At 39.8% G+C, this 27,113-nt stretch overlaps 2 protein-coding genes across 4 annotated transcripts; one reads left to right on the top strand and one right to left on the bottom strand.

The window, feature by feature from the left end:
* On the top strand, positions 1–3,611 carry LOC133840170 (uncharacterized). Its single transcript, XM_062271854.1, has 6 exons — positions 1–18; positions 168–282; positions 603–1,878; positions 1,940–2,156; positions 2,217–2,476; positions 2,538–3,611. Exons 3-6 carry the CDS (start codon positions 605–607, stop codon positions 3,499–3,501), a joined length of 2,715 nt encoding a protein of 904 aa, XP_062127838.1. The 5' UTR covers positions 1–18; positions 168–282; positions 603–604; the 3' UTR covers positions 3,502–3,611.
* Positions 3,612–3,824: 213 nt separating this feature from the next.
* On the bottom strand, positions 3,825–22,218 carry LOC133840171 (protein windpipe). Of its 3 annotated transcripts, XM_062271857.1 has the most exons (3): positions 21,908–22,218; positions 15,688–15,726; positions 3,825–6,646 (listed from the first exon to the last, which is right to left on the bottom strand). In XM_062271857.1, the coding sequence occupies exon 3, from the start codon at positions 6,594–6,596 to the stop codon at positions 4,491–4,493; it is 2,106 nt and encodes a 701-aa protein (XP_062127841.1). In that variant the 5' UTR covers positions 6,597–6,646; positions 15,688–15,726; positions 21,908–22,218; the 3' UTR covers positions 3,825–4,490. The 3 variants fall into 3 exon arrangements, with proteins under 3 accessions (XP_062127841.1, XP_062127839.1, XP_062127842.1); XM_062271855.1 differs by lacking the exon at positions 15,688–15,726; XM_062271858.1 differs by lacking the exons at positions 15,688–15,726; positions 21,908–22,218 and adding an exon at positions 21,096–21,114.
* Positions 22,219–27,113: the final 4,895 nt, after the last annotated feature.

Consider the following 27,113-nt stretch of genomic DNA (forward strand, 5'->3'; position numbering starts at 1 on the left):
GAGTTTTCGTAATAAAATGTAGAGTGCGGATTAAATGCCAATGTCACGTTTTCGCAACTGAAATTTGTCATTGAAATAAAGTTAAAGGAAATTCGACTGTTTAATGTTTGCTTAAATGTGCGGCGTAGCTGTTCAGTGTTTGGTGCTCTAATTTCGATATTCCCCAGGCCAACAATCCCCAACAACATCGATAAGATAAGCGCTCCAACTGTATAGAGCTAGACCAAGAGCTAGCGCAAGCGCGTTGTGCGTTCTACGAAAATCAAAACAAACTCGAAGCAGGTGAATACATTCCAGCAGTGACGTCATTAAATTGCCAATTATTAGAAATATATTGCAAATAGAGACAGTTTTCAAATGTGATTAAAAGTTTATATATAGATTTTGTCTATACTCTAAGTTGTGGCTGAGTCCAAGCGTCGGTCCCCCTTTACTTGTTTATTGCAACAAAAAGATAATGATAAGGCCCAAATAAAATGCATGCGCAATAAAACGACTTTTCAATTGGGGACAACGCAATATATAGAGTACGATTAAATCGCTAAACGCCAAGCATCTCACAGCTGATTCACATTTCGATTGCGAAATTTGCCTCTTTACAGACATGTCTCGCAAGCGATCATTCTTCCTCCTTCTAATCGCACTGCTCGGTGCTGAATACAGCTCGGCAGTTGAATGTCCTGTCTCCTGCAAGTGCACTTGGGTCGTCGATAGCTTGTATGCGGACTGCTCACGTCGTGGTCTCAGCATCTATCCCAGCTTTGGCACAGCTCCCGTCGAGCACTTGGATTTGTCGGGCAACAAATTCACAGAGTTTCCGCGACAATATGCGGATATGACCTCACTGCTGTACCTCGATTTGTCGGATAATTTCATAGACACTCTATCGGACGATTCACTCATTGGATTCTCCTTACTCCGCACTTTGCTGCTGGCCAACAACACGATCAACAGCTGGACAGCGATTAGCGCAAACGAGGCATTCAAGTATGCCACAAATCTGAAGCGTCTCAGTTTGCGGGGCAATCGCTTGGGCAGCTTTGGTGGCCCGGACTACAGTCAGCAGATCAACAGTCTATCGCTAACGGAGCTGGACATTTCTGAGGCTCACATCAGCCTGGTGGATGGCGACATTGCCGTCAATCAGTTGCCCAACCTAGAACGACTTTCTCTGGCCAACAATCAGCGAATGCAATTGTCGCGTTTGCCCTCGAGAAGCATTCGAATGCTCGATCTCAGCAACTGCAGTCTGCAGGGACTTGGCGCCGCCTTCCTCGAGGCGTTGCCCAATTTGGAGGCACTAAATCTATCGCGCAACACGGCGTTGCAATTTGGTGCCAGCGATATAGCGCCCATTGTGGCCAAGGAGCTACGTATACTTGATCTCTCCTACTGCAACCTGGATGAGATTGATTTGAGTGGCTTGCCCGTGCTCTCCGAGCTGCGGCTGCGGGGCAATCTATTGCGCGCTATTGGAGTCGACACCTTTGCCAATAACACCATACTGGAGGTATTGGATCTGTCTGAGAATCTGCTGCGTTCAATTGAAAACGAAGCTTTCGGTGCACTGAAGCGACTCAAGCAACTCAATTTGGCCTTTAATGAGATTGCGTATCTGAATCGCAATTTGATACGCGGCAACGATGTGCTCACCGAGCTCAACCTGAGTCGAAATATTATAAAGAAGCTGACGAGGATTGTCAGCAATTCGGTGCGTCACATCAATATGAGTTGGTGTGAAATATCCGAGATTGAGAGCACCGCATTTTCCAGTTTGTCGGTTATACAAAAAGTGGATCTGTCGAATAATTTCATTGCTGAGCTGCCCAATCAAATGCACTCGGAAACGCTGTGGTATCTGAATCTGGCCAATTGCAGGTAAGTTTACAATGCAAATTAAGTATACGCCTGGTGTTGACTTTCTTTTATTTCTCCCCAGAATATCAACAATACGCAATAGCACTTTTAGTGGTTTCCCAGAGCTTGCTGATCTCCATTTAAATGGCAATCGTTTGACTAACCCGATACCGCCTTCCTTCTTCCGTGCCAATAAGTTTCTCGATCAAATCCGACTGGGCGACAATCCCTGGATCTGCGAGTGTCAAGATCCCTTGTTCGTCGAGTTCTACGACTTTCTCACAGCGAAGCCAACAAAAGTGAGTATCGGGAGTAGTTTATTGTTGTTCTGTTGTTAATAATATTGTTGAAATCTTCAGTTAAAGGATCGCTATCATCTGCGTTGTGGCTCGCCGCCTGGTTATGAGGGCAAACAATGGGATTACGCCTGCCTCACTGAGTGGACAGTCAGCGCACGCAGCAGCAAAGGAGAGAAGGTCTGGTCCACCGTCATGCTTACCATTCTAGGATTGGGTATTGCGGCACTTTGCTACGGTTGCTGCCAGAGATTGCTGCGCAAGCGAAAGGAGCAAAACAATCGCCGGGAATACGAGGAAAATCACGACGAACTGCGTCGCATGTGAGTTGATAAATGTACAATACTGCTGCTTCATATTATAAGAAATAACTCATCCCCTTAGACGAGATCTCAATGATCGCATGATGCGAGAAGAGTCCAGCGCAACGCTGCAACCTACACCAGAAGTGAGTCTTCTGCCTTCCTATGAGGATGCACTTCTCATGCCCAAGATGGAGCGACCCGTCAAGTCCATGCTGGACTTGAGCATCACGGACCGAGCGCGCAAATATCTGCGTCGTTCGCAAACGCAGCAGGATGGCGAACAATCCGCCGGGGAGGAGGAGCTGCAGCTGGACAACCGACAGAGATTCCGCAGCGTGGAGATGCTTTCGAATCGTGATAAGGAGAGAACCGCGCAGTATGGACCCTATAGACGCACTGGTCGCATGGAGTACAACAATCAGTCGGGTAGTCGACGCTTCAGCATTGAAGATTCACGTTTTCCCGCCGCGCATTTTAAGACACAAAATATGCAAAGCGCAGAACAGATTGGCAACTTCCAGAGCTACGAGAATAGTCCGTATACGAAGCGTAAGCCAAAGATCGCCGAGATACCGCCATTTAAGCGCGTCAACATGATGGCCGACAGTGTTGAGTTCCTCACCGATCCGGAGTACGAAGACTTGGGCAGTAAACCGGGCAGTCCATTCGCGAAGCGCAAACCAAAGTCACCCATGAACATGCAGGTCAGTGCACAAGTGTACACAATGCAACAGCATCAACGAGGTGCACCACTTGCGCCGGCCATCGAAGACTACTTCAAGAAGGCGCCATCCTCGTCGACCATTGCCAGCGACTTTCAGGAGGTGAACGAACCAGATCTCGCCTCTCTGCCGGAGAGTGTCTCCACTTCGGGTGCCGAGCATGATGTGGAACAAGGGAAACGGAAGAAGCGCAAGAACTCGGCCAGTCGACGGGTCAGTGGAAATTTCAGTGCTGCTGCCGCAGCGGCCGATGAGTCTTCGTCGAGTGAGGGAGAACGGCTGGTTCAAGTGCATAAACCCATGCGTGAAACATTATTTTAAGCCAAACAAACGACAATATTTTATTTTATAATTTTCTTTCATTTGTTACACTAATCCATACTGTTGTACATAACATTTAAGACTTATTTAAAAATGATTCATGTAACACACATGGCGTTTTTTGTTCGAATTTGTTCTCACTATTTTTGCCACCACTGTATTGTTCGTTCAGCCGAGACACGAATCAAGCCCAGACACATTTCGTTCATCGAAAATGGTTTAGCGCAGACACAAACCTAAGTGTGGTAAGATTTTTGGTCTGTGGTGTATTTAGTTGTTCGTAAGTACTGAAAACTTTGCTTACCAAGAAAAAAAGCTTCTCATTTTATCGAAACTATCTGTTTTTATTGTTGTCGTTTTTTTTGGTTTTTATTGATAGGCTTATATTGAATTGAAGAGTCATTCACACGAAGAGTAACACAATATAATTTCACAAGAGAAAAGCGCTTAAGTATTATACATTACGGATTCATATAAAATTCACATATGTATGTAAGTAAAGATGTGTACATCACATGTACATCAGATGCAGTTAAAGATCATTGTTCAGATGGTTAGGATGCATCAGAACTTAGAAGAGGAATAGTTTCGCAAAGTGTTGATCCCTTTTTTTTTGTAATTCGCGCGTTTGGTGGAAAACTTTACATTTAAGATATTTATAACTTTGGTATTAAACTAGATTTATGCTTAGATAATAATTAATTTACTTAATCGCTAGACTACAATTGGTTACACATAGTATATTTAAGAGGGGAGTGTGTGTGTGTGTGCGGGAGCTTAAATCGAATAGTTTTGCTCTCATTACTTCATCGATCACCCTCGATCAAGTTTGGGGGCTGCTTTTCCTGCTGCTTCGGCTTCTGGCTGCTGGCTGCTGGCTGCTCTCTCTTATTTTGTAGTTTGAAAAGTTCATGTTGTTGATTTGCTTGCTGATTGCTGCTGTTTGCTGCTGCTTGGCACTTACACTTGGCTATGGACTGACGCCACACTCAGTGACTGGCCACGCCATTGGAACCTCCAACTGGCACCTGATGTGTGGGCACAGGCGTTGTGATAATGTCGCCAGCATTGGATTTACTGCGTGTCACCAGCATCGGTGTCTTCGGCTTGGGCGTTTCGGTTAACTTGATCTTCACGCGTCCTGTCTCTGGCGAATAGACCGGCGAGTAGCGACCCGATTTGGGCGACGATGGCAAATATGCCCCATCCGGTTCGTTGTTGTTGTTCGGCTCGGCCCCCTCGCCCTGCGGATGCTGTGCGTACTTCGAGGCACGTGGCGACTGTGGCGTTGGGTATCTGGGTGTGATGGGATAGTATTCATGGGGTGCTGGCTCGCCGGTGCTGGGCTCCTGGATGGTGGGCACATCCTTGTTGGACTCGCCATTGGCCGTGCCATTGCCATTCAACAGCGGCTGCTGTCCGGCGCCATCCTTACTGTCGTACGGCTTCTTGCCGGAGCCGTTGACAATCTGTGCATCATCGAGTTTGGATTTCTCACCGATGAGAGGAGCCTGTTCGTGTCCGTTACGTGCCAAGGGTTTGCCCAGATTCTTCTTGTCCATGTCGAGCAATTCGGTTACGCGCTGTGCCTCCAAATCCCGTGCTGCCGCATTATTGTTGTACTTGCAACGTCTGATGGCCACAAACAGAATGAGACCGACCACAATGAGAGCGATAACACCGAGCAGGAAGTAAATGGCATTGCTGTCATCCTTCTTGCCAATCTTGGCGGCCAGTATGTCATCCGAGTGCTTGTCCGAATCGAGTGGAGCATCGGTGATGACATCTAGTGTCTGGTCGGTGTCCAATTTGGTCTGTACCACGGGCACAATGACTTCCTCCTCGACGGGTTTCGCCTCCTCGGACTTCTCCTCCACAGACTGTTCTGGCTGCTGCTGGGCACCCTTGCCATCACCAAATATGTTGAAATTACTGTGGAACACGACTGGGGACTCAGTTGTTGGCGTCTCCACGGGCTTGTTGTCGAAAGTCTCGTCGTTGGTTTTGCTGTTGTCGTCGTCGTTTTCGTCGTGTTTTTGCTCAGACTCTACCGAATCTGGTGTCTCAAAGTCATCGACATTGTCAGCGTTGTTCGTGAATACGATGGGAACGATGGGCAATGGTCCACCACCGCTGCCAGAGCCATCGTCCTCCTCATCCTGCTGAAGGTTATCCACCACAGCTTCGACCTTGGGCTCCTCCTCTGTTGCGGACTCTGAGGACACTTGCTTGGCAGCCACGATCTCCATATTGGGTTGGGTCAAGTCGCCAGAACCCTCGAAATCATTCAGCACTGGCGGTGCTGGCTCTACAGCTCTGGTTGACTTCTTGCCATCGATGACCAAGAAATCCTTGCCAAGTTCATCGACTTCCTCCTCATTATCGGCAGGTTGGTCGCCCATCATCAGCTCATTCTCATCGCTCTCGTCGACATCGGGCCAGCTATAGTTCTTCCTGCAAATCTGCGACTGTTTGATCTGCAGCCAGGACTTGCCGTAAGCCTCGCGAGGCTGATGACAGACCACAGGCTTGGCCATGTACATATTGCGTTCCTGCAGCCAATTGCGCACCTCAAGCGTGGAGCACGAACAGTTGATGGGATTGTGGCCCAGCTCCAGATGCTCCAGATGATGCAGATGCGTCAACTCCATGGGCAGATATGTGATGTCATTGTGCTGCAGATTGAGCACCGTCAAGTGCTGTGGCAACTTCAGCAGCTGCTCCGAGGTGAGGCGATTGTGCTTCACATGAAGTTTCTTAATCTGTTTGCTCAGATGTCCGAGCTCGTGGAGTTCGTTGTGTGACAGATCCACTGAGGTCAGATTGGGCAGCATGTCCAGAATGTGTCCCACTCGCTTCAGTCCCAAGAAGGAGAGATCGATGGAATGTATGGGTATGTTGGCTGGCAGTGGCTCCTCCGAGTACTGCAATCCCCGGGTGCTGTTGCATTTCGCATGCAGTGTCGGTGTGTGCGTGTGCTGGGACAGTGTGCAGCTGCAGTCCTCGGGACAGAAGTAGGTGGCGGGCGTTGAGGCGGTTGCTGCACAAATGCAGAGCAACAGAGCCAGCAGAGCTGGCAGATTGGAGTGCTTCATGGCTGCTGTGGGATGTTGGGGTTGGATCTACTTGATTACTCTGTGCTTATCTGAAAAACAGTATAAGAAAATTCCAGAATTATTATGGGTTGCGATTATTTAAATTTGAATTATTTAAATTTCGATATATTTAAATTTGAATTATTTCTGTTTTTTAAGAATAATAAACAATGCTGGATTCTTAACGTATTTTATTATTGTAATAGAATATTTTAATAAATATAACAATTAAATATAACATTTATGTGTACAACATTTAAAATTATTTATTATAATAGAAAATTATTATTTTTTTAATGCAATTTCTTTTTGTTGGGAATTACTCTTTATTATTATGATAGATTTTACTGTATTTTGTATTCATATTCTTCATTTTTAATTTTGATTGCTCTTCTATTATTCTTTTTTCATTTTATTTTATATCATATTTATCTTTACATTATTTATATTGTTTAAATGTAGAATTTTAGATTTTTTGCTTATATATTTCATTATTTTTTGAAGATTTTATTATTCATTATTATTATTTTATGTCACAGTTTACTGTATTTTATATTTTATTTTTGTATATAAATTTTGATTTCATTATTTATTTTAATTCGATGATATACTTATTCTAACATTGTTTATATATTTCCTTTATTACATTATTTTATTATTATTTAAAATGTATATTACATATAATTAGTGTTAACCTTATTCTCTTTTACTTTATGTGTACTTCATTAAGTATCAACTTTTTGCATTTAACTGCAATTGTCTTTATTGCTCTACAGTCTATGATTTCACGTTAAAAAAGTAATCATATAATTACTAATGTGTCAACAAAGACCAACTAACTATGACTACAATCGAGTCTGTTCCATGAGCTTTGATCGCGAATTGTGAATCGCAATTACGTCATTCATATGTCACTCTATCTTCGTAACTCTCTCACAGTGTTTCCGCTGCGGTTAAATTATCGATAACTTCGCTGGTTATCGTGATTAGATTTGCTTATCGCCCAAACTCTACTGACAACATTATCTACAGCTCGCAGGCAATTCATAATTCTTTTGCTATTTTCTATTTTATTGATAAGTTTTTAAGTTCAACAAGACAAGTTTTTTGCGGTGCGGCCATTTACGTGGACTGTGACATCAGCAACTCGAGCACCTGACGCACCTTTTAATGCCGAAATGTTGTAGAAAAATGACTCAGGGGTGGTGTAAAAAAATAGGTGTTGCAAGCTCATTATTTGACAACTATTAAAAAGTAATAACTGGGGAGAGTTACTTCCAAAAACAATTACATTTTTTAAGTGCAAACTTATGTGGAGACTATATGTTATAGTAATGTGATCCGACGGATTTTCACAAAAATAAAAGCTTCAATAAATATAGTGATGCTCCCCAAATTTCATCATGATATTTACAAAACTGTGTGATTAGTTTGCATTTGAAGAGACGGACAGACAGGCAGACGGATTTTTTAATTCAGTTACTAATTAACAGCTTTTGTTATTGTTAACATAAACATGCACAATTTATGTTTAGTTTATTAGCACTTGTTGATAGATCTAATCATTTGTTGTCAGACTTTCACTGTTCTTCGGCTTAACGCTTAATTAAGTAAATCACCTGTCAGCATTTGTCTCTCTCTCAGCATTCAACTACTCACTGCCCACACACACACACACACGAATCTCAACAAACATTATCACATAGATAAAGATCAAACCCATTTAGCATTCGGCTGGTTAGGTTAAGGGGTTGAGGTCGGTGAGCAGCTGTTATGCCGTTGCCAGACTAATAAGCGGCTCGCTTTTAATCTCAATCTACTACAACTGTCGCTGTGTGTACAAGTGTGTGTGTGTGAGTATCTGTGTGCTCGGCATTTATTGCCTGAGCAACGCAAAGTGATTGACGTCTGTCTCGTGGATGCAATTTAAGTGCAATTCGCGCTCTTCCTCAGCAGCACAGTTGATAAGCAACAGCTAAACCGCAGTCTCTATCTCTCGCTCTGACCGCAAAAGCTCTCAACGAACAATGGGAACAGCGTGGAAACAAATATACATATATGTAGATAATCAACTGGTCAAGTACGTTGATAGATGCAACAAGGTGCACTTCGCATATGCAAAGTTGTTGTTGACAAAGTCTTTAAAGACTTCACTCTAGAGAATTCCACCCTGAGTTACATGTTTGTGCTCAGTAATTAACCGTGAGTAATTATGAGTTGACACTCGCATTTGCTGTTGCTGTAGCTGTTGCTTATGCCTCGTCATGCTGATTCGCCGTGAACTTGCAACAAAGTTTTCCATGCCAAAACTCAAGGGCAACTTTTGGGCAACTCTGCCTGCACAGTATGCCACCAATTTGCGCAGGCAGACGGCAACAGAAAAAAATAATACAAATATACTTATGTATGCCGGGGCATGTGCAGCAGCTGCTGCTGCCGCAATTGGTGGCACAACATAATTGGGGCGCAGTCGCAGCAGCCGTTGCGATAATGATGCGAGCTGCGGCTGCGAAGCGAGGCAGAAAATGCCAACTGGAAATGAGGCGTCACACGGCATGCAAATGTGCCACAGACGCTCAACAGATTCAACCGAAAGATGAGACAGAGAGAGACTGAGAGAGAGAGAGAGAGAGAGACAATCAGTTAGCTTTATGTTTTTGGGTTGCTGGTCAGCCTCAAGGTCAAGGCGACTGTAAACAGTTGGCTGCCACTGTGGCTGACAGAGATGACGCCTCAATGTGACATCTGAAAAGTGGTCTTAACAAATTGCGCTTAAACATAGCCAGGAAAGCAGCAACAACAGCAACAAATGTCTTCTTCAAATGGGCTGGTGTTGACAAATTGCCAAGACGCGGCTGGAAAGACTTTCTCCACAGACTGTTTGCAACGGGAAAAATGCAAACAGCAAAACGTTTCTCAGGCTTATTGTGAGCGAACAGTGAACAAACAGTTGGTGGCGTTGAGGCATTTATCAAAATCTGTCAATTTGCCTTTTTGGCCACCTGCCCGACCAGTTAACATTTGCAGTTGCAGTTGCAGTTGGCAATTAATGTGCTTAATTGCATTTTAAATGTGCGAGCGTGTGTTTTGAGTATATTTTTTGTTATCATAATTTGATCGTGATTTCACTTAATTGCCAACGTTGTCTCCTCCTCAGTTGTTCGGCGACAGGAAGTGCAAATTAGGCACTGCCGAAAAAAATATATTTATATTGTATTAAAAAAACGAAGATGGAAAATGCTGGCTGTGCAGCGTATGGCTGCCAAATGCCACTTAATGGCGACATCAACTTAGAACAAACATTTTGCAAATTGAAAGAAATCTGCGACAACAACAACTACAACAACAACAACAACAACCTCAACAACGGCGGCATTTAAGTTAAACGATGACAAATGCTCTCCCCTAACCTTGACTCAGTGCGTCCAAAAAATTGAAATGAAGAATCAACAACATTAGCAGCAAGTATTACGAGTGACGCTCTCGCATCTGACAGACGCACAAATACCCTGCAAATACCTGTGGCTATAAATAATGGCAATTGTCGCCGGAAAAGCATTAACACATCATTCACATTTCTCTCTAGCCGAAGAAATGAACTCATTATTTTCCTATATTATTTTGGCTTGCCTGCGAAGGTGGTTTAATTGTCTCGATATTATATATGGATATTTAAATTTACGAGCAGGCAACGCTGCAGTTAAATATACATTATTCTCTCATAACAAATCCCAAAAATAAACACGATTTCGACTTTTTGCATTTTAGTACATAATTATAATATTTTTGAGGTTGGCGTAAACTGGTTTGCCTCTCTCATTTTATATTTTAAGTCAATTACTCAGCATATTCTCGAAAAAAAAGTGCAATTCAAGTATTACTGGTCACGAATTGTGTAATCTATATTCAGCGTGTAGAACTGTTTTTAATTTCTACATATTATCTAGCTCTATAGACATTTCTTGTCTCTCGGTCAATTGTCGGTCATCATCATCATCATCATCATTTGATGTCTCCGCAGCAGCAACACAGTGAGTATGCAAATAGTTTAAAGCCGTATTTGATTGTTGAGCAAACATAAAAACAAAGTGGAGAAATATACTCGTAAAAGCATCATATCATATATGATATGAGCGAGAGATTTGCGAACATTTTTCGCTTGTGTTTTTTGCGGATTTAGATTCGTGCAAATCTCTTTTTTATAGGTACATTTAAATTGTGCACGCTGTGCGACGCCATATAATAAAAGGCATTTGGCTTTGCCTGATTTCGAATATGTATCGTAACGGTATACATATGCAAAGTACTATATGTATAAATAGATATGATAAAAAGATAAAAAAAACTACGCATACTCAAAGCTTAGCTCAATTTAGCTCTCGTATTTCCAATTGAGTATGCAAAATGAAAACCACAAAGATCATCATAAGTGAGTGCGACTTTTTACGTGATCAACTACGAATAAATGGGGGCATTTCTAGAGTATGGCCAGTGGAGAATGGAGAGTGGAGAGTGGAGAGTGGAGAGTGCGAAGTCAGCGCGTTACAGTTACCGTTAACTTTTGGGGTCGTTCATAGTCGCATGGTTTATTGAACTGTTGCCAATTCTGCGCCGCAACCTTTCTTCTTCCGCAGTTTGCTTTCGATTTCCCTCTTCACATTGTTCTCCCTCTATCTCTTTTTCTCTGTCACTTTCTTTCTACTTCTTTTAACCGCTCTACGCAGTCGAAATGATGACGCGCAGCAATTAAAACATCAGGTGATTTCGTTGTCTTTACCTGCGCAGCTTTTGCATAAAATCACACTCACACACACACACACACAATGGACAGCTTTGAAGCTTGCGTTGCCAGAGATGACGTCTAAGCTCGAAACAAGCCATGACTCAGTGAAGGCGATTTGGCTACGCTCGCTTTGCTTGCTGCCATTCACAATGCAAAAATAAAATTAAAATAAAAAAATGGAAATAAAAATAGAAATAGCAATAGGAGTAATAATAACACAAAAACACGGCACAGGCACAGTTCATTCAAGGCGAACTGTGAATTTTTAACACACTCACACACTCATGTCGTCATACTTCTAGACAACGAGTTCTATGAGTGTTTTTGTTTTTTTGCGATAAACCGTGGGCAGGTAAAGCACGCAAACACACACACACACACACACACATTTGCAAAGAGTCGGCGAGCTAAAGACAATTAGCATATGTGAATTGTAATTTGGTTTTGTTCTCGATCGGAACACTAAAAACTCAGAACTCAACTGCAGTCGACGTTGCTGTGGGTCTAATGACCCAATTCGCTGCGCTTCGTCTGTTCGTCTCTCCTTCGATTGGCTACGTCCGAAGTTTTTGTTTTTTTTGTATTTTCGTTTAGTACTACTTTATCAATATGGTAATTTTTGCAAAACAAGGGCAGCTTCAATTTGCCAATTAGGCAAACTCTGGCCGCAAAGTGTGGCAACGCCAATCAACTGCAAATGAGCCTTACTTAAGTCACTTTTTTTATTAATAAAAAGCGAAACTAAAGAAGAAAAAAAACCACACCAAAAAGAGCCAAGCCAAGAGTTTTATTGATTTCCACGAAAAGTACTCATACTCGTAGTCGTAAAAGCAAAAAGGAAAAAAAATGAAATATACAGAAACCAATCTTGAAAAATACGTAACTAAAATGTGAGGCAAAAAGCGCAAAGCATAAGCGAAAATTATGTGAATTATGCAAAACGTGTTGTGGCCCCGCTTGCTGGCAGCGGACAGCAACAACGCCCCAAAAACCAAATAAGTAAAACGTGTAGCCAAGTCAATGCACCAAGCTCAGTTCAAACCGTTAGTCAAAAAAAAAAGACCAAAAGTAATAAAGTGAATTGCAGCTCACATTACGTATGCGACCTGTTGGCCAAAGCGTTGCCCAAATAGCATTCAACTTGAGTTTTGATTTACACATTTAATCGACCATGCGCCATTTCCTATTATTAGTTGGACGCACATTTGCATTGAACTTGAACCTCGTCAAAATTAAATGAATCGCATCGATCAGCGACGACGCCTTCTCTATTCTTTGCCGCAACTCTACTCTTGGCCACTTGGCCAATTGCCAAGGCAGTCGGCGCATTTGTGGCTTCCCAAGAAAAGTATATAGACAATTCACGATTCACAATAAAACTGAATCACACTGACAATAACAATATACATCATATATGTTGTATTGTTGAAAATGCCGAACGCACAAAATGACTCATTAAAAAAAAAATTACCCATATGTAATTACTAAATGATTTTATACTTTTGAAATGGCATACATTTCCGACACTCACTGTTATGTATTTACTACAGACAGACGGAGAAAAAACCCCAGAAATAATAATTATTGAACTGAGATTAACACCTCTTCGATGGAGAAAGTTAGAAAGGTAAACCCAACAGCCTCGCATTTCACAATTTGCAAAAACAATAACAATAGACTCTGGCAAAAATAAGTTTATTATACGCATACGCATACATTTGGTTGCCACTGTTTTGCATTAAATCGGACCGAAAATATCTCAAGTATGCGCAAAATGTTCAACATTCTGTCGCTGTTGCAGTTATTTCTGAAAATATATGTATTCCTTATGTGAAGTTCAGTTGAAGCAAATGTTTTTTTTTGGGGAGAGGAGGATCGAAATACGAGCCGCAAAGAGAAAGGTGGCCAGCCAGCCAGCCAGCCAGCAACAACAACAATTCAATTCGAGCACTTTGATTATTTCATATTAATTTAGTTATGGTTCGCAGTCCGGTTACGATGGCATGTGTGTGAGTAAGTGTATCTTTGTGTGTGTGTGGACACCCACGGCACAAGTTTGTCGCGGTGACAGCGACGCCTACATAAATCATTGTCTTTTCGCATAGATACATTTGAACAGACAGATACATATGCAGATACAGATACAGATACAGATACAGATAGAGATACAGAAAGGCGACGAGTGATGAGTTTGTCGTCTGAGGCTGATTTGTGCCAAATGCGGCTGCACTTTTGTCCGACACTTTTCAATGAAACCCAAACGCCAATGGGCGCCAGCCAAGCACCTTGTAGTCTGTCGCTTCTTTCGTAATTCAACGCTTAACAATAGTCGCATTCACGGGCAATCTTAAAGAGCTTATCTAACTGGGAAACGGGACAAAACGTATAAAGCAGCATTTAAATGACAATTAGATACAGAGCTTCATGGTTATGCGCAAAGTGCAAGTACAATTGCAATTGCAATCAATAAAATAATCAGCGAATGTATTAAAGTGTCTGTTACGAGTGTTTAAACTATCGTTATGATTGTTCCTATTTGCTTAGCTGACACTTGCATTGAACTCTGTGTGTTCGAACGTAATTAGAATGACGTTAATTTAGTCAGCATCGGCAGTTAATCAATGCCTTATAATTGTTTACATTTTCAACAAGTCTCATGCCACGTTGCTATAATTAGTAAAGCACAAAACAAGATACGAGATACTTGAGATAGAGATACTAATAGTTAAGCTAAATTATTATCCACAGCTGCGTTAATTGGCGAACAACGAACGACAACGAAGATCAGCAGAATGTTGCTGTTGAACAGTTTTCCCCCCCTGCTGTGTTCCGGGAATTTCCAACTATGGTGACATTATGACATAACAACTTAATTGAATTCGAAACTAGAAACAAGACACCAAAATCGAAAACTTGAACTCTAAACTGAATTTGCGTGGGTTTTATTTCTTTTGCTATTCTCGATTCGTGTTTGCCAAAGTTCAGGGTGTGTGATCAGTCAGTCAGCAGCCTCTATTTACAGCATTGACTAAGCCGAAAGACCTTGCAACTCAAAATGTGAATCACATTAATTAACACACTTCAACTACTTCCGATTAAAAACAACGTGCAATTAACTCAACTCGAACTCGGGTCGAACTATCAAACATGGTTAATTTACTCAGGTCTCGAGGTTAATACACATTTGTTGTAATTTATAGTGGCAAACAATATGCTGAGACAATGATTAATTAATGAAAATTCATTAAGTTTTGTGCTACCATTTCGATCAGAGTTCAACAACCAACTATAAAATATTACAACACGCCATAAATATCCCAATTGCAGCGTGAAATTATTGGCCAATTGCACCTGCCATTTGCCATTGCGTTCCGCCGGATTTCGCTTTTCAGTCTGTTTGTCTGTGGCAATATCTTAAACTACAAAGAGCTTGCAACACAGCACAATAAAAGCAGAGAACATAAACTGGTTCTGGGAAACTTTGTAGCACAGTGCTTGGGCTAAAGACACGTGTTCGCAGACTCCAGACACTCGATTCTAAGTGGACAAATAGCCCTGCGGTTAAGTTTTGGTAGCAGTTTAATAAACTATGTATAAATACAATATCTATAAGGCCAAGGAGAGAGCAACAGCAGCAGCAACAGTAGATCGCATGATCAGATCTCTCAGCTGGCAGTGGCAATGGCAATAAGCCGCATCTCGAGTCGACCACTTTTGCCGGCCAAGTTGACACGTTAAGAGCACGCACGATTGCTTGCCATTAAAGTCGTAGTATTGGCAACTGCTGCAGCCAAGATCGAGATAGAGGCAGTTGCAACGATGCCAAAGCGTTTGACAGTTATGACCACTTGTTGCTTTGGCTTTGGCTTTGGCTTGCTTTGCTTTGCTTTGCTTTTGCCGGCCGGCACCCACCGACTTGGCTGCAACTTAACAAAAGCAATAGCAATTTTACTAGCTGGTTTTTGTTTTTTGTTTCTTTTTCGTTGAACTGGTTTCATAATGCTCATCATGATCGTGTTGTTGTTGTTGTTGCTGTTGATGATAATGACGATGACGCCGCTGTTATTGTCTGGGCTGGGAAGCCGGCTAACGATGCGGCTAAAATACACAGCAGAAGAGCGTTGTCGAGTTGCCAACCCAAAATTGGTACATCTCAACTGGCTTTTTGGCCGGGCGATTTTTTGGGAATGCCAATGCGACGTAGCAAACAGCTCAATTTGGAGGCCTGTTTTGTTGTTTTTGTGTTTTGTTGTTTTTTTTCAGTTTTGTGTTTTGTGATCGTGGCATGCTAATGTGCGAGCTGATTACCTTTTATAAGACATAAATGGTCGTCAGTCTGTTCCAGACCTGCAAATATACAAAACAACAAAAAACACGAGAAAATTGTAAATCTCAAAATGCTCGAATCGAAAGTGCAACTCGTGTGTGTGTGTGTGTACAGTCATAAGCCAAGAGAGGCTGAGATAGAGGCTGAGATACAACAGGTTCATAGACAGAGGCAATTTCGAGAGTCTTTTGCATTCGAAATGACAAAATGACTTTGCACAAAACATATAACATATATTCTCCGTATAATTTCTTATATTTATTTAACTATTTTTTATGCTTGTCGCAATCTGTTACTGTTGCCTTAGCTGCTTTGCTGCTTTGCTACTGACTTTGATTTTAATTGTGTATAATTAGCGTTTTAATTGCTAGCGTCTAAATTCATTTTTAACGAACGCTTGTCGTTGACGGCTGCTGCCAGCCAGCCTTTCATTATTTTACATGCTTAATTCATTTGCAAATCTCAAGAGTTTTGGCAATGAACTGTGAAAGTTTTCTGTTTTAACGGAAAGGAAATGAGCGAAATTTTATGGTAGTTTTCAAGGTTATAAAACGCCTAAAACAACACACAAAAGAAATATGACAATTTGAATGCAGCTGCGTGGTCAACAAACAAAGAAAACATCGAAAAACAAGTAAGAAAGCGAAGCTCGAGTAAACTCGACTGTAAGATACCTGCTAATTTTTCTCGATAAAAGCAAAAGAGTGGGTATTATACTTAAAATATACCGAATTAACATACAAAAATATACCGAAGGCTATTTTTGGTATATTGATATAATACTACATTCACAATATTCAAAATATACCAGATTTCCTCCCAAAGCAAACAGTATTATGCTTAATATATCAATATTTACAATACATTCTTAATATATATAAAAGTACTAAAATATATTGAAGGCTCCATATGGTATATTGATATAATACTGTATTTTTAATATACCATAGAGTGCAAAGCATACCAGATTTCGAGAAAAAGCAAAGCACTATTATGCTTAATATAACAATATTTATAATGCATTCTTAATATATCAAAAAATACGTAAATATATTGAAAGCTGTTTATGGTATATTGATATAATACTGTATTTTTGATATATCATAGAGTGCAAAATATACCAGATTTCCAGCCAAAATAAATCAGTATTATGCTTAATATTATATATCAATATAATAATGAATTCTTAATATATCAAAAAAATACTGAAATATATCCATATTGTATAATGATATGATACTGCATTTTTAATATACCATAGAGTGCAACATATACCAGATTGCAAGCAAAAATAAATCAAATATAATAATGTATTCCTAATATATCAAAAAATACTAAAATATACCAAAGGCTATATTTAGTATATGTATGTATCAAATTGTCAATCCAAGTAACTGATATACAATTTTTTTAATAACTACAACTTTATTGTGATCGCAATCAAATTTTCAGAAATCATAAAGACTGTAAAGACTGTTCTTATTGTAATGATCTGACGGATAAAGCTATATTATCTCGAATATATATACTTTATAAGGTCTGGTAGGTATAAAACAGTAATACCCTGCTGCTCTTTAAGTAGTTGGTATAAAAAACTAACACTTCATTCATAAACCGCAGAATGCATTTCCCATACAAATCACCGCCCTAATGAGCTGCCCTTTTCCGTTGTTGTCATCAGAGTTGTGGTTGTTGTTATTGTTGTTTGTATCTGGACAGCGCCGAGCACTTAAAAGAGTGTCAAGCGAATTTGTTTATCTGCTTGTCTGACCGCTGATTAATATGCGTCGAACGTGCCCAACATATTGTCACGTAACTCGACTCGACACAGCCGCTGGGGCAACTGACTGCTGTTGACTGACGACTGACTGCTGCTGCCTACTGCTGTGCAGATTACTCATACGCCACCGGCACAACACTAAAACAGTAAAACATTAAAACTGACAGTGCGACTATACCACAAGCCATGCAATCGATCCATTTCACTATCAGCTACTGCATCCAACGCAGTTGTAATCCCAGACGAGGTCGCAATGCTCCACATTTGATGCCATTTAAAAAAAAAATATACAAATAAACATGACGAAAAAAAAAAACAGAAAAAAACTGAATGTTTGCTCGTGTGTCTGCCTTTGATTTGCCTTTGCCAATTGACAAAATTGTTTGGCGTGGGCTATAAATATCCATATGCAAATTTATATTCATTGATCAACTAATATAAAGCGATGGCAACCGAAAGAACACAGAAAACACAATTTATCAGGCAAGTGCAAAGAAATTCAACTGCACTTTGGATAAATGCCATTGTAATGTAGTTGAAATGTTAATGTAAGAAATTTAAATGAACAGAAGCCAAGCATGCTCCCAAGGGGAAAATAAATTGCTATAAAAGCAGGAAGAATTCCCTATCGAATTCCATATAATATTGCCTCGAGGCCTCAACTATATGTACTTTATATATCGTTATCAAAGGCGGCAGTTGGCTGGCTGGCAACTTATCTTATCTATCGAGCGGGGAAAACGCTCAACACTTGCTAATTATAGCTATGCTTGGCAACTCTGCAGTCATGTGCACTTGGCGTTAAGCCCATGAATTTATATTTGCCTCGAAAAGATTCAAATGACAAAATGCACTAAGAGTATCGCTTGGAAATACAAAATCTACAGAAACAGTTCTTCAGCCCTCTTGAGTCGTTGCATTGTTTTCATTGTGTCGTTGTAATTGGGCAACTGTCAGCATGCGGTTGTTTTGATTGCGCTCTGATAAGTGCGTGTTGTGCTTTATCGAAACATCAAAAAATACCCCAAAATTTATGTGTTGCTCATCCCCAAAAACCACAACGTTATCTACATGTATCTAATGGGGCAATGGGGGCAAGGTTGCATGAGTCTATCACTCTCTATATTTCTGTTTACACAATTCCCATTTGCTGCGTTTCCATTTCAATCGAAGTGCAGCGCCGATGTCGCCAGCATGTACAGCATATTTATTTAACTGCCGCTCCGATTGCAGAATCCAATGCGAAAGGAAGTTCTGTAAATTGAAACGCCCAGACTCTGGTCGCCAGAGACCAAAACTTGTGCGATAAGCAGTGCAATTACAAAACACATTAAGTATACGCGATGGTAAATTGTGATTTTGATTTCATAAAAAATTGGCAAACATTAAAAGTTAATATTCTGAATGAGTTCGTTGAACAGTTCAAAAATTTGTTATAACCCCTATAAGGGATTTTTGAGAATGCATTAAAATACAATAAATTGACTTTTTGATTGAAATTTTGTAGCATTTATAAGGAAATTGAAAGGCGACAAGCATTCCCTTAAATCAGCTGTTATTTCTGGGTTTATTATTGGTTATTTCCAAACGGAAATTATAGTACAAAACCGACATTAAGCATACGTCATGGTAAATTGTGATTTTGATTTCATAAGAAATTGGCAAACACTGAAAGTTAATATTCTGAATGAGTTCGTTGAACAGTTCAAAAATTTGTTATAACTCTGATAAGGAAATTTTGAGAATGCATTAAAAATTGTTTAAATTAACTTTTTAGTTGAAATTTTGTAGCATTTATTAGGAAATTGAAAGGCGACAAGAATTCCCTTAAATCAGCTGTTATTTCTGGGTTTATTATTGGTTATTTCCAAACGGAAATCATAGTACAAATAACAAAGATAGTGCTGTCGTCATAGGCAGCGTCATAGTCACAAGTATTGCTATCGCTATCGTTATCGTTATCGCTATCGTTTTTTGCTATCATCTTCGGCGTTGTCTTCGCCTGAAACTTTATTTTTGGGATATTTTTGTCTGTGGGCGGCTGTTTTGAGTTATATAGTTTAGTTTTATATATCTGTCGTGTTGTTTTTTTGTTTTCGCAGGCAGCAGGCACCAAAAGGCGTCAAGCTGTTGGCGGTTGTTGAAGTTATTGGCCATAAAAACGAAATGTTGTTCGTTGAAACTTGGGCCGCGCACTCGCACATTTCTGTGAATTATGCGCCACAAATTAGCACCTGTCTGAAGAGCTCTGAGTATTTCTGAGTCTGAGTTTCACACATATCGCAGCATGTTTGAATGTTCCAAATGTTGCGTAATCTCGCCGACGCCTTCTTCCGACCACGTCATGTGAATGAGAATTACACACACACACAATCATAGATTATTATATATTCCAGCAATTCTCAATTAATTATGTTATGAATGTAATCATTACAATCGCTCGACACGAAAACAGATCATAAAACGATTCAAACGAAATCGACATTTTGATAACTCAATATATTAGAATGTTGTGTATTTTTGCAATCGCCACGAGTAAAACGCGAGTAAACAAACAATTACAATTACACACAAATATTGTGTAAATTAAAAGTCGGAAGCGCAAGAATCCCCAAGATACATAGCCGCAAATAAAGATAGAGATACAATTTGAATCCGTATCGCATTCGAAGATCAGTGTGCGAGGCGTGTGCGTACTTTTTATTTATTTCTTGGGTTTTTACGTAAACGCAAACTGCATGAATAGATTGTGAGTGCGAGTGTGAGTGCGAGTGTGAGTGCAGAGTACTCAGAGTGTGTTTCAGAGATTTCACATGAATGTAAAATGCGTGCGTCAGTGAGTTTTCACAACGTCTTAACACTGTAATCGCAAAAAAGGTTGAGTGTGTGTGTGTGTGTGTTTATTTCTTGTACTTTTGTTGCTTAAGTAATTTTTTACATTTCGTCTGTTTTTTTTTTTTAAGTGCCTGCCTTTTTCCCGCGGGGGGTTAAAGTAACAATTTTATTTTTTATTAAAGCTCTTCACTCGTCTTTGCAGTCGGTTTCGTGGCAATTATATAACGATATAACTGTAGCTCTTACTGTTTGCTGTTGTTGTTGCTCGTTCGGTTGAGAAACAGGGTCAAGTTTGCCGCAGATCAGCAGCGCCAACCGCAAAAACACAAATGAAATTATAGGTAATAAAAGACGACGACAACGATTCAGGCAAAAGTCAAAACTCAAAAGCTGAACGCAAGTGCAACTTCAACTCAGGCTGGAAATTGCATAAACGCTCCAATTTCGCTTCACTCGCAGCTCAGCTTAGCTTAAGTCATCCGATTCCCACATGTTTTTCAATATTTTTTTTTGGGCGAGAATATCAAACAAACTGAATCGATTGTCGATGGAATTACAGCCAAGTTGCGAACTGTGTCTTTTATTTACATACGAATTTAGTTGTTGCTAATTCAAATCAACTCAAACTTGAGCTTCGAATCGAATCGAGTCTAACACAAAGCACGCGAGTTGTTTGCCTTATCACGCTTTAGGCGAAGCTTCTTGATATTCCATTAGCAGCTGACCTTGATCTTAGATAACACTAACATTGCGAATGATTAATTTTGTACTCACAGCACAGCAAAGACTCTTAACAATTCTTTCAATTTTTCTCACTTTTTAATTTTGTTTATAAAGTTGATTTCTTTTTTTGTGGGTTGTATTGTATATATATTTATTTATCTATTTAAATAGATTAAAACACTTTTCTCAGTTGCTAGGCTATATTTAAAATATATATTTTTTGATATATATATTTTATTCTCTTTCTTGTTTCCACTTCTTGTTTTTTTTTCTTTGTTGCACCGGCACTATTTGAATTATGCTCTTTATGCTGTATCTTTGGGTCTATTCAATTTCATTGCTTTTCACCGAAAGTCCTTCAACGCGTTTCAAGAAGATCTTGACGATCTTGGCAACGATCTTTGCGATCTGGCGTCTTGGCTGCCTGCGTTGTGACTGCCGTCGTCGCTCGTTCGGCTGTTTGTTCGCTATCAATTTTGGTTTCGGCGCAAAAAATAACAATTTCACATAAAAGATATAACAAAAAAGAATTTCGAAAACGAGACTGACGAACACGAAATGCCGCAGCCGCAGCAGCAGCCGAAACAAATGTCACCGAAACCTGAGCAAAAACAACAGCAAACACAGAACCGAGCGAGCACCAATCACAGACACACACACACACACACGCAGTCACACCAATACAGAGGCACAGCAGATGACAGGGAAGCAGACAAGAACAAACAAACTGCAGCCGCATCGAAAGCCCATAAATTGCTCTTAAAGTCTGCTACTTTGATTTTCTTATGTGCACATCATCATACCCTATACTCAATTGAGCACTTTCATTGGTTCACTTATTTTGCAAAATTTTGTTTAATTACCTAAAGAACACTGAGCGGTGACTTTGGAATCTGCTCCACACTCCACAAAACACACACGACGGACACACGGCACGATCGGAGCCAACGAATGTAACTAAAATCAGTTTTGCCGCCTTGATTGTCGCGCAGCTGCGAATCGCGTCGAAACTAACTCGACTGTCTGACAGAATGACTGGCCAGAGAGAGAGTATAGCGCATAGGCGTTTGCGGATCACAGAGGACGCAGACACACACGACCGTTCGATGAGAACGCTTAACGCCGAATAAAAAACGTCAGTGCTAAAACCTTCGCGCAAACCGACACTGAGTAAACCGAACTGAAACTTCACCACCGGTTCACACACATATAAATACGCATGGACACACACACACATACACAGACACATAGAGAGAGAGAGCCGAAATATAGCTAAAGCACAGCAGAGCAGTGCAGAGAGATCAGACTGGAGCTGGAGATGTTGCTGTTGGAGTGAGCTTCGATGAGCGAAACTTTTGATCTCTCTTTGGCTGAGCGCAAAAACAAAAAGCATTCGCACTCACTCTCTAACGGTGCGCTATACGTATTGTGTTGCACTAGTATTGGTAGCCGCGCCATTTCTAGTGTCATTATCGCCCCATTAAACACGTGGAAAGCAGTCGACACACGCGCAAATAGTTACAACTGCAGTAAAACATCGAAGTCTATGAATTTTCAGCATTGAGTAAATAACTCAATCGCTCTCTTTATTTTTGCTGTTAAAATTATACGAGTAAATTTAATTTCGTGAGTGAAGAAAGCTGGCTTATCAGACAGTGCGAACTGTCGGTGTGTTATCAATTTGTATTTGCTGTTTGCAGAACTGTGTATGCGTTTCCTCACACCTTACGTAAAAACAAAAATAGCCGAGTGCTCATACGCTGTGTGTGTACAGAATTCAGAATAAAACTTTGGCAGTTTTTGTTGCAACCAAACCAAACCCAACCCAATCGTATCGTATCGTATCTTATCAATGCCATATCTCGCATATTCTGATAATACCGCTCTTAGTGTATTACTCGTTGCATTCACATGAATTTCGAGTTCCGATTGCGTGCTGTTTTTTTTTTTGGCTAATTATTGTTATGCTCGCAACGAGCTAAAGTTAAGCTTTTATTTTAGCTGGCGGTACAATAGAAGTCAAGTGCTGCGTGGGTGGCTTTTGTTTACGTTTTAGTGGGTTTCTGGGTCAAAGCTAATGGTCACACTGTCTAGCTAAAGTGCGTGCCAGCATTGTTTTAGCTAGGCATGCGCAGCTCGAGTCGAAGAGAGAGAACGAGATGCACAGCTAAAAGGGAATGAGAGAGTACATTATACTTGTTTGTTTAATTTCAATTTTCGTATTGGAATTTGGAGCGAATTGTTTTTGGGTAAGTCGCGGTTGCTAGCCACAAAAAGAACACCAAAGGCAGAGGCAAAGGTAAAGGCTGCAGCAGCGGCAGCTGAGTGGCAAAACTTGTGTTAATACCAATGTTAAATATTTGAGTTGAATTTATCTTATCGCCGTATCTCGCGCATACACATTTTGAACCCGATACAACGAGCGTTACGTGTATTTGTTCTGCCAGGTACGTGTACTCATACTCCCCAATATGAGTACCCTCACATTCATACCTCTCATTCTCATACTCATACTCATATTCGTGCTCGATGATATCACCACGCAATCTATACCGAAAAAGTCACAGTTTTAACTAATACACATACTTATGTAGTTGCAGTCGTAGTATCTTCAGCTGACATTGTTGTGTATTTATTTTTTTTTGCTAAGTTGTATTTCACTCGTCTCTTTAATTAAACAGACTTTAATTTTGTTCGTTTCGTAGGTTTGCATAATTTTTTTTTGCCTTTTGTTGTCTAGCGCTAAAAAAAGGCTTATCTCATCAACGAAAAATTCGTCTTTTCTTTAATCATAAACGCAAAATGCCAGAAGGCATGGCACAAGTATGTTATATTATTGTATTTGCCTTTAACCTTGCATGATTCAAAAGAGACGCCTCAACAAATCCAAATAAGATGTTAGACAAACAATTCTGTATGTAGTCGACTAGCTGCTACCCTGCAATGTAAACATTTTTTATTTAGAGCTTATATAAAAGAAATAATTTTTAAAATTTTGTATTTTTTCAATTAAAATGTTTTTGGTTTTAAAATTTCGATCTTTAAGTGACTTATTTTAAGAACACAATTTTTAAAATGAATGTTCTTGATTTTAGAAAGTGGTATTTTTTCACAGAAAATAATCTTTAAGCGAATGTACATTGAATTATAGATATTCTTGTATTTATTTGCAATAATATGTATTTAAGAATATAAAACTACTCCACTCTTAAGTAATCCAATTATTTATATATCATTATTATTAATTATAGATTTTGGCTCACATTAAAAGTGATTTTCCTTATTTTATTATTTTCTACCCACCCTTAAACTGATATTCCCCACTTTAAGCAGTTTTCACATAAACTTTAAACTTGATATATGTATTTATATCTCTCTCTGTGCTTTGTTTATCTTATTGCCGCTACTTGCTAAAAGGCAAATCGAGTGAAAGACTCCTCACCTGCCCTAAACGAGTGCCTGTGTTGCTGCTTTTGTATACTCACTCGCACGTCAATTGAATCGGAAGTGTCCAATAGCTGGCAAAAATTAAAAATAAAAAAAGAAAACCAAATGGGAGGGTGAGAAAGAAAAAAACAGGTATGATAAAAGCAGAAGCAGAAGCAGAGCTGAATGAAATTTGTTTGAGAATACCTAAATTTTAATTGCAAATCGGTCTAACCTTGAATAAACCTGACGTCAGAACGTGAAGAGATCACCGCAGAAAGTTTGCCGATCTCTCAAACTGAATATATTTACCATATACAAAAGTGGATTCAATAGGTGTGGTGGGCGTTATTAAAAGAATGTGATATGCTATATATACATATAGTACACAATTAATATGTTTTGACTCTAGTAAGACTAAGAACAAATAAATATAATGATAACATCTGAAATGGGGGCCTATGATGAAGTGCTATCGAATAAAGCGTTATTTGTCATTGCCAATGTGTATCAAATGATTGTTTGATTAAAGAAACATTCGAGTATCATACTTATGGAGTTGCGTAACACGCTGTGCAAATTGTTTGCACTCAGTCAATAAATGTATATATACTTATAACTGAGAAATAGGATACAATTAATAAACACAAAGCGAAAGCTGAAAATTATTATTTACTGGTTTCGCAGTCACAACTAATTAAGTAAATAACTGGTTAACTGGTTAAAAGAGAACATACGTTCGAACAAGATAAGATAATTGTAATGAATTGCTTTATTTATTTTTAGTTTTCTTAAATTATACAATACTTCTCCCCCCAAGGTCGAGAAAAGTTTCTTGCTTTCGAAAGAAACTCTCTAAAAAATAAATAAATCAAGAAAAAACTGAACTGATTTATTATTTGATTAGATAGCCGTGATATTTATTAATGCCATTAGCTTACTTTAACTGACAAATAAATTTCTCACTTGCGACACTCAAATCGGAGTGCAAACTTCTATCAATTATCGTAGTACTCGCAATCAATATAGCCAAAGTAATTGTATAATCTCATCGAGTCTTATGCAATCGCACCTGTTTATTTGCTCTGCAGCAGATGTCATTCAAAGAAGTGTTGTATGCCACACAACAAATTAGTTGAAGTATCGATTTCAATTACCTGCTCCTAGTATCAATTAATAATGCCAAGTACTTCAGTTCCTGGAAATGAAAAACACAGATATCGCAGTTCCTAATTGCAAATTTTTTGGCCAATCTGTAGCGTCTTCTCAGTTCCATATGTTCCTAGGAAAAAACCCAGTTAACAACTAACTAACGCAATGCTTACTCAATCGATCTAGGCAGGCACATGACTAATAATTCTCATTTAGTGCATATGATACCTTTGTTGACAAGTTTGACATTGCGATTAAAGTTAATTTCGGTAAATATTTATTTACTTTTCCGATACGATATCAGGCTGCCTTGTGCGATCGTTTAAATTAATTTCTAACACAAAATGAAAAGAATGGCAAATAATTTCTCTAGCTTGATATAATTGAAACTGAGACCTCATTAACGCACACAGTTTTAGCTCAAGATTAGTTTTGCATTTTTTATGCTTTGTTTGTGGATTTGCTTTTGATTTCCGCATCTCGTCGCATGCGGCTTTGGCCGTTAACCTAAATGAAGAATTTTATTGACTCTCCCGGTTTTCATTTTCATTTTCATCTACGAGAGACACAATGGAGTTGAGTGAGCGAGCTGCAGCCGAGTTAGGCAAATGAGTTGCACTGAACCGGAAACATACAATTAACCGTCAATCCCCGGCAATGTTTCATAACCAATTGCATCGAAATCGCTTCAATCGGCAAACGGCCAAAGACACAAACCCATTTGGGGGTGCAGTACTCAATACTCAAACTACTCGGAGTCGAAAAATGTAAATATGGAAAGCGCAAATTTGGGAGACCCACCGAGAGAGAGAGAGAGAGAGAGAGAGAGAGAGAGAGACGATCACGTTCCGGCTCAGCGAGTGTGCTGGACATTTCATTTGATTTTGGGTGTAATTTTCCGATGCCTTCTTTAGTGCAAAGATACCGAGTATACAAAATAAGATTTGTTGTGGAAGCATTAATTGTTTCTACGTGCTGTTCTAGAAATGCTTGTCGCCAGTCATCATATACGACATATCAGCATGGAATTATGATCTACCCGCGACGTGATACCCATTTTTGGGGCTCGGCTTGGCCCCGTTTATGCTATCAGCGATTACAGTTACAATACGATGACGACTCTTCTTACCAAAATCCGATGATAATGGGCAGTGTAAAATTAATAAAATCAACCGATAATTTACATGTAACTGTAGTTTCACTTTTGGGTCTCTTGTTCCTAGAACGTATTCGAATTCGCTTGCGTGAATAAGCGATAGATAGATCGAATGAATAATTCGAAACTATTCGCTATGTCCAGCGATTGCAATTTATTTAATTATTAGCCATTTCAATTTAAGTGACTTGTTGCGCACAGAGACGCAATCAGCTGAGAGTCTCTTCGAGTATCTGCATCTGCAGTGAAGATTGTATCTGCATCTGCATCAGCATCTGCAGTTGAGTCGTCGTCGTATGCAAATGTGTTTTGCAGGTGGTCGCTAATCAAGGGGC

This window comes from Drosophila sulfurigaster, chromosome 3 (genome assembly GCF_023558435.1).
Source record: "Drosophila sulfurigaster albostrigata strain 15112-1811.04 chromosome 3, ASM2355843v2, whole genome shotgun sequence".
Taxonomy (NCBI): Eukaryota; Metazoa; Arthropoda; class Insecta; order Diptera; family Drosophilidae; genus Drosophila; species Drosophila sulfurigaster.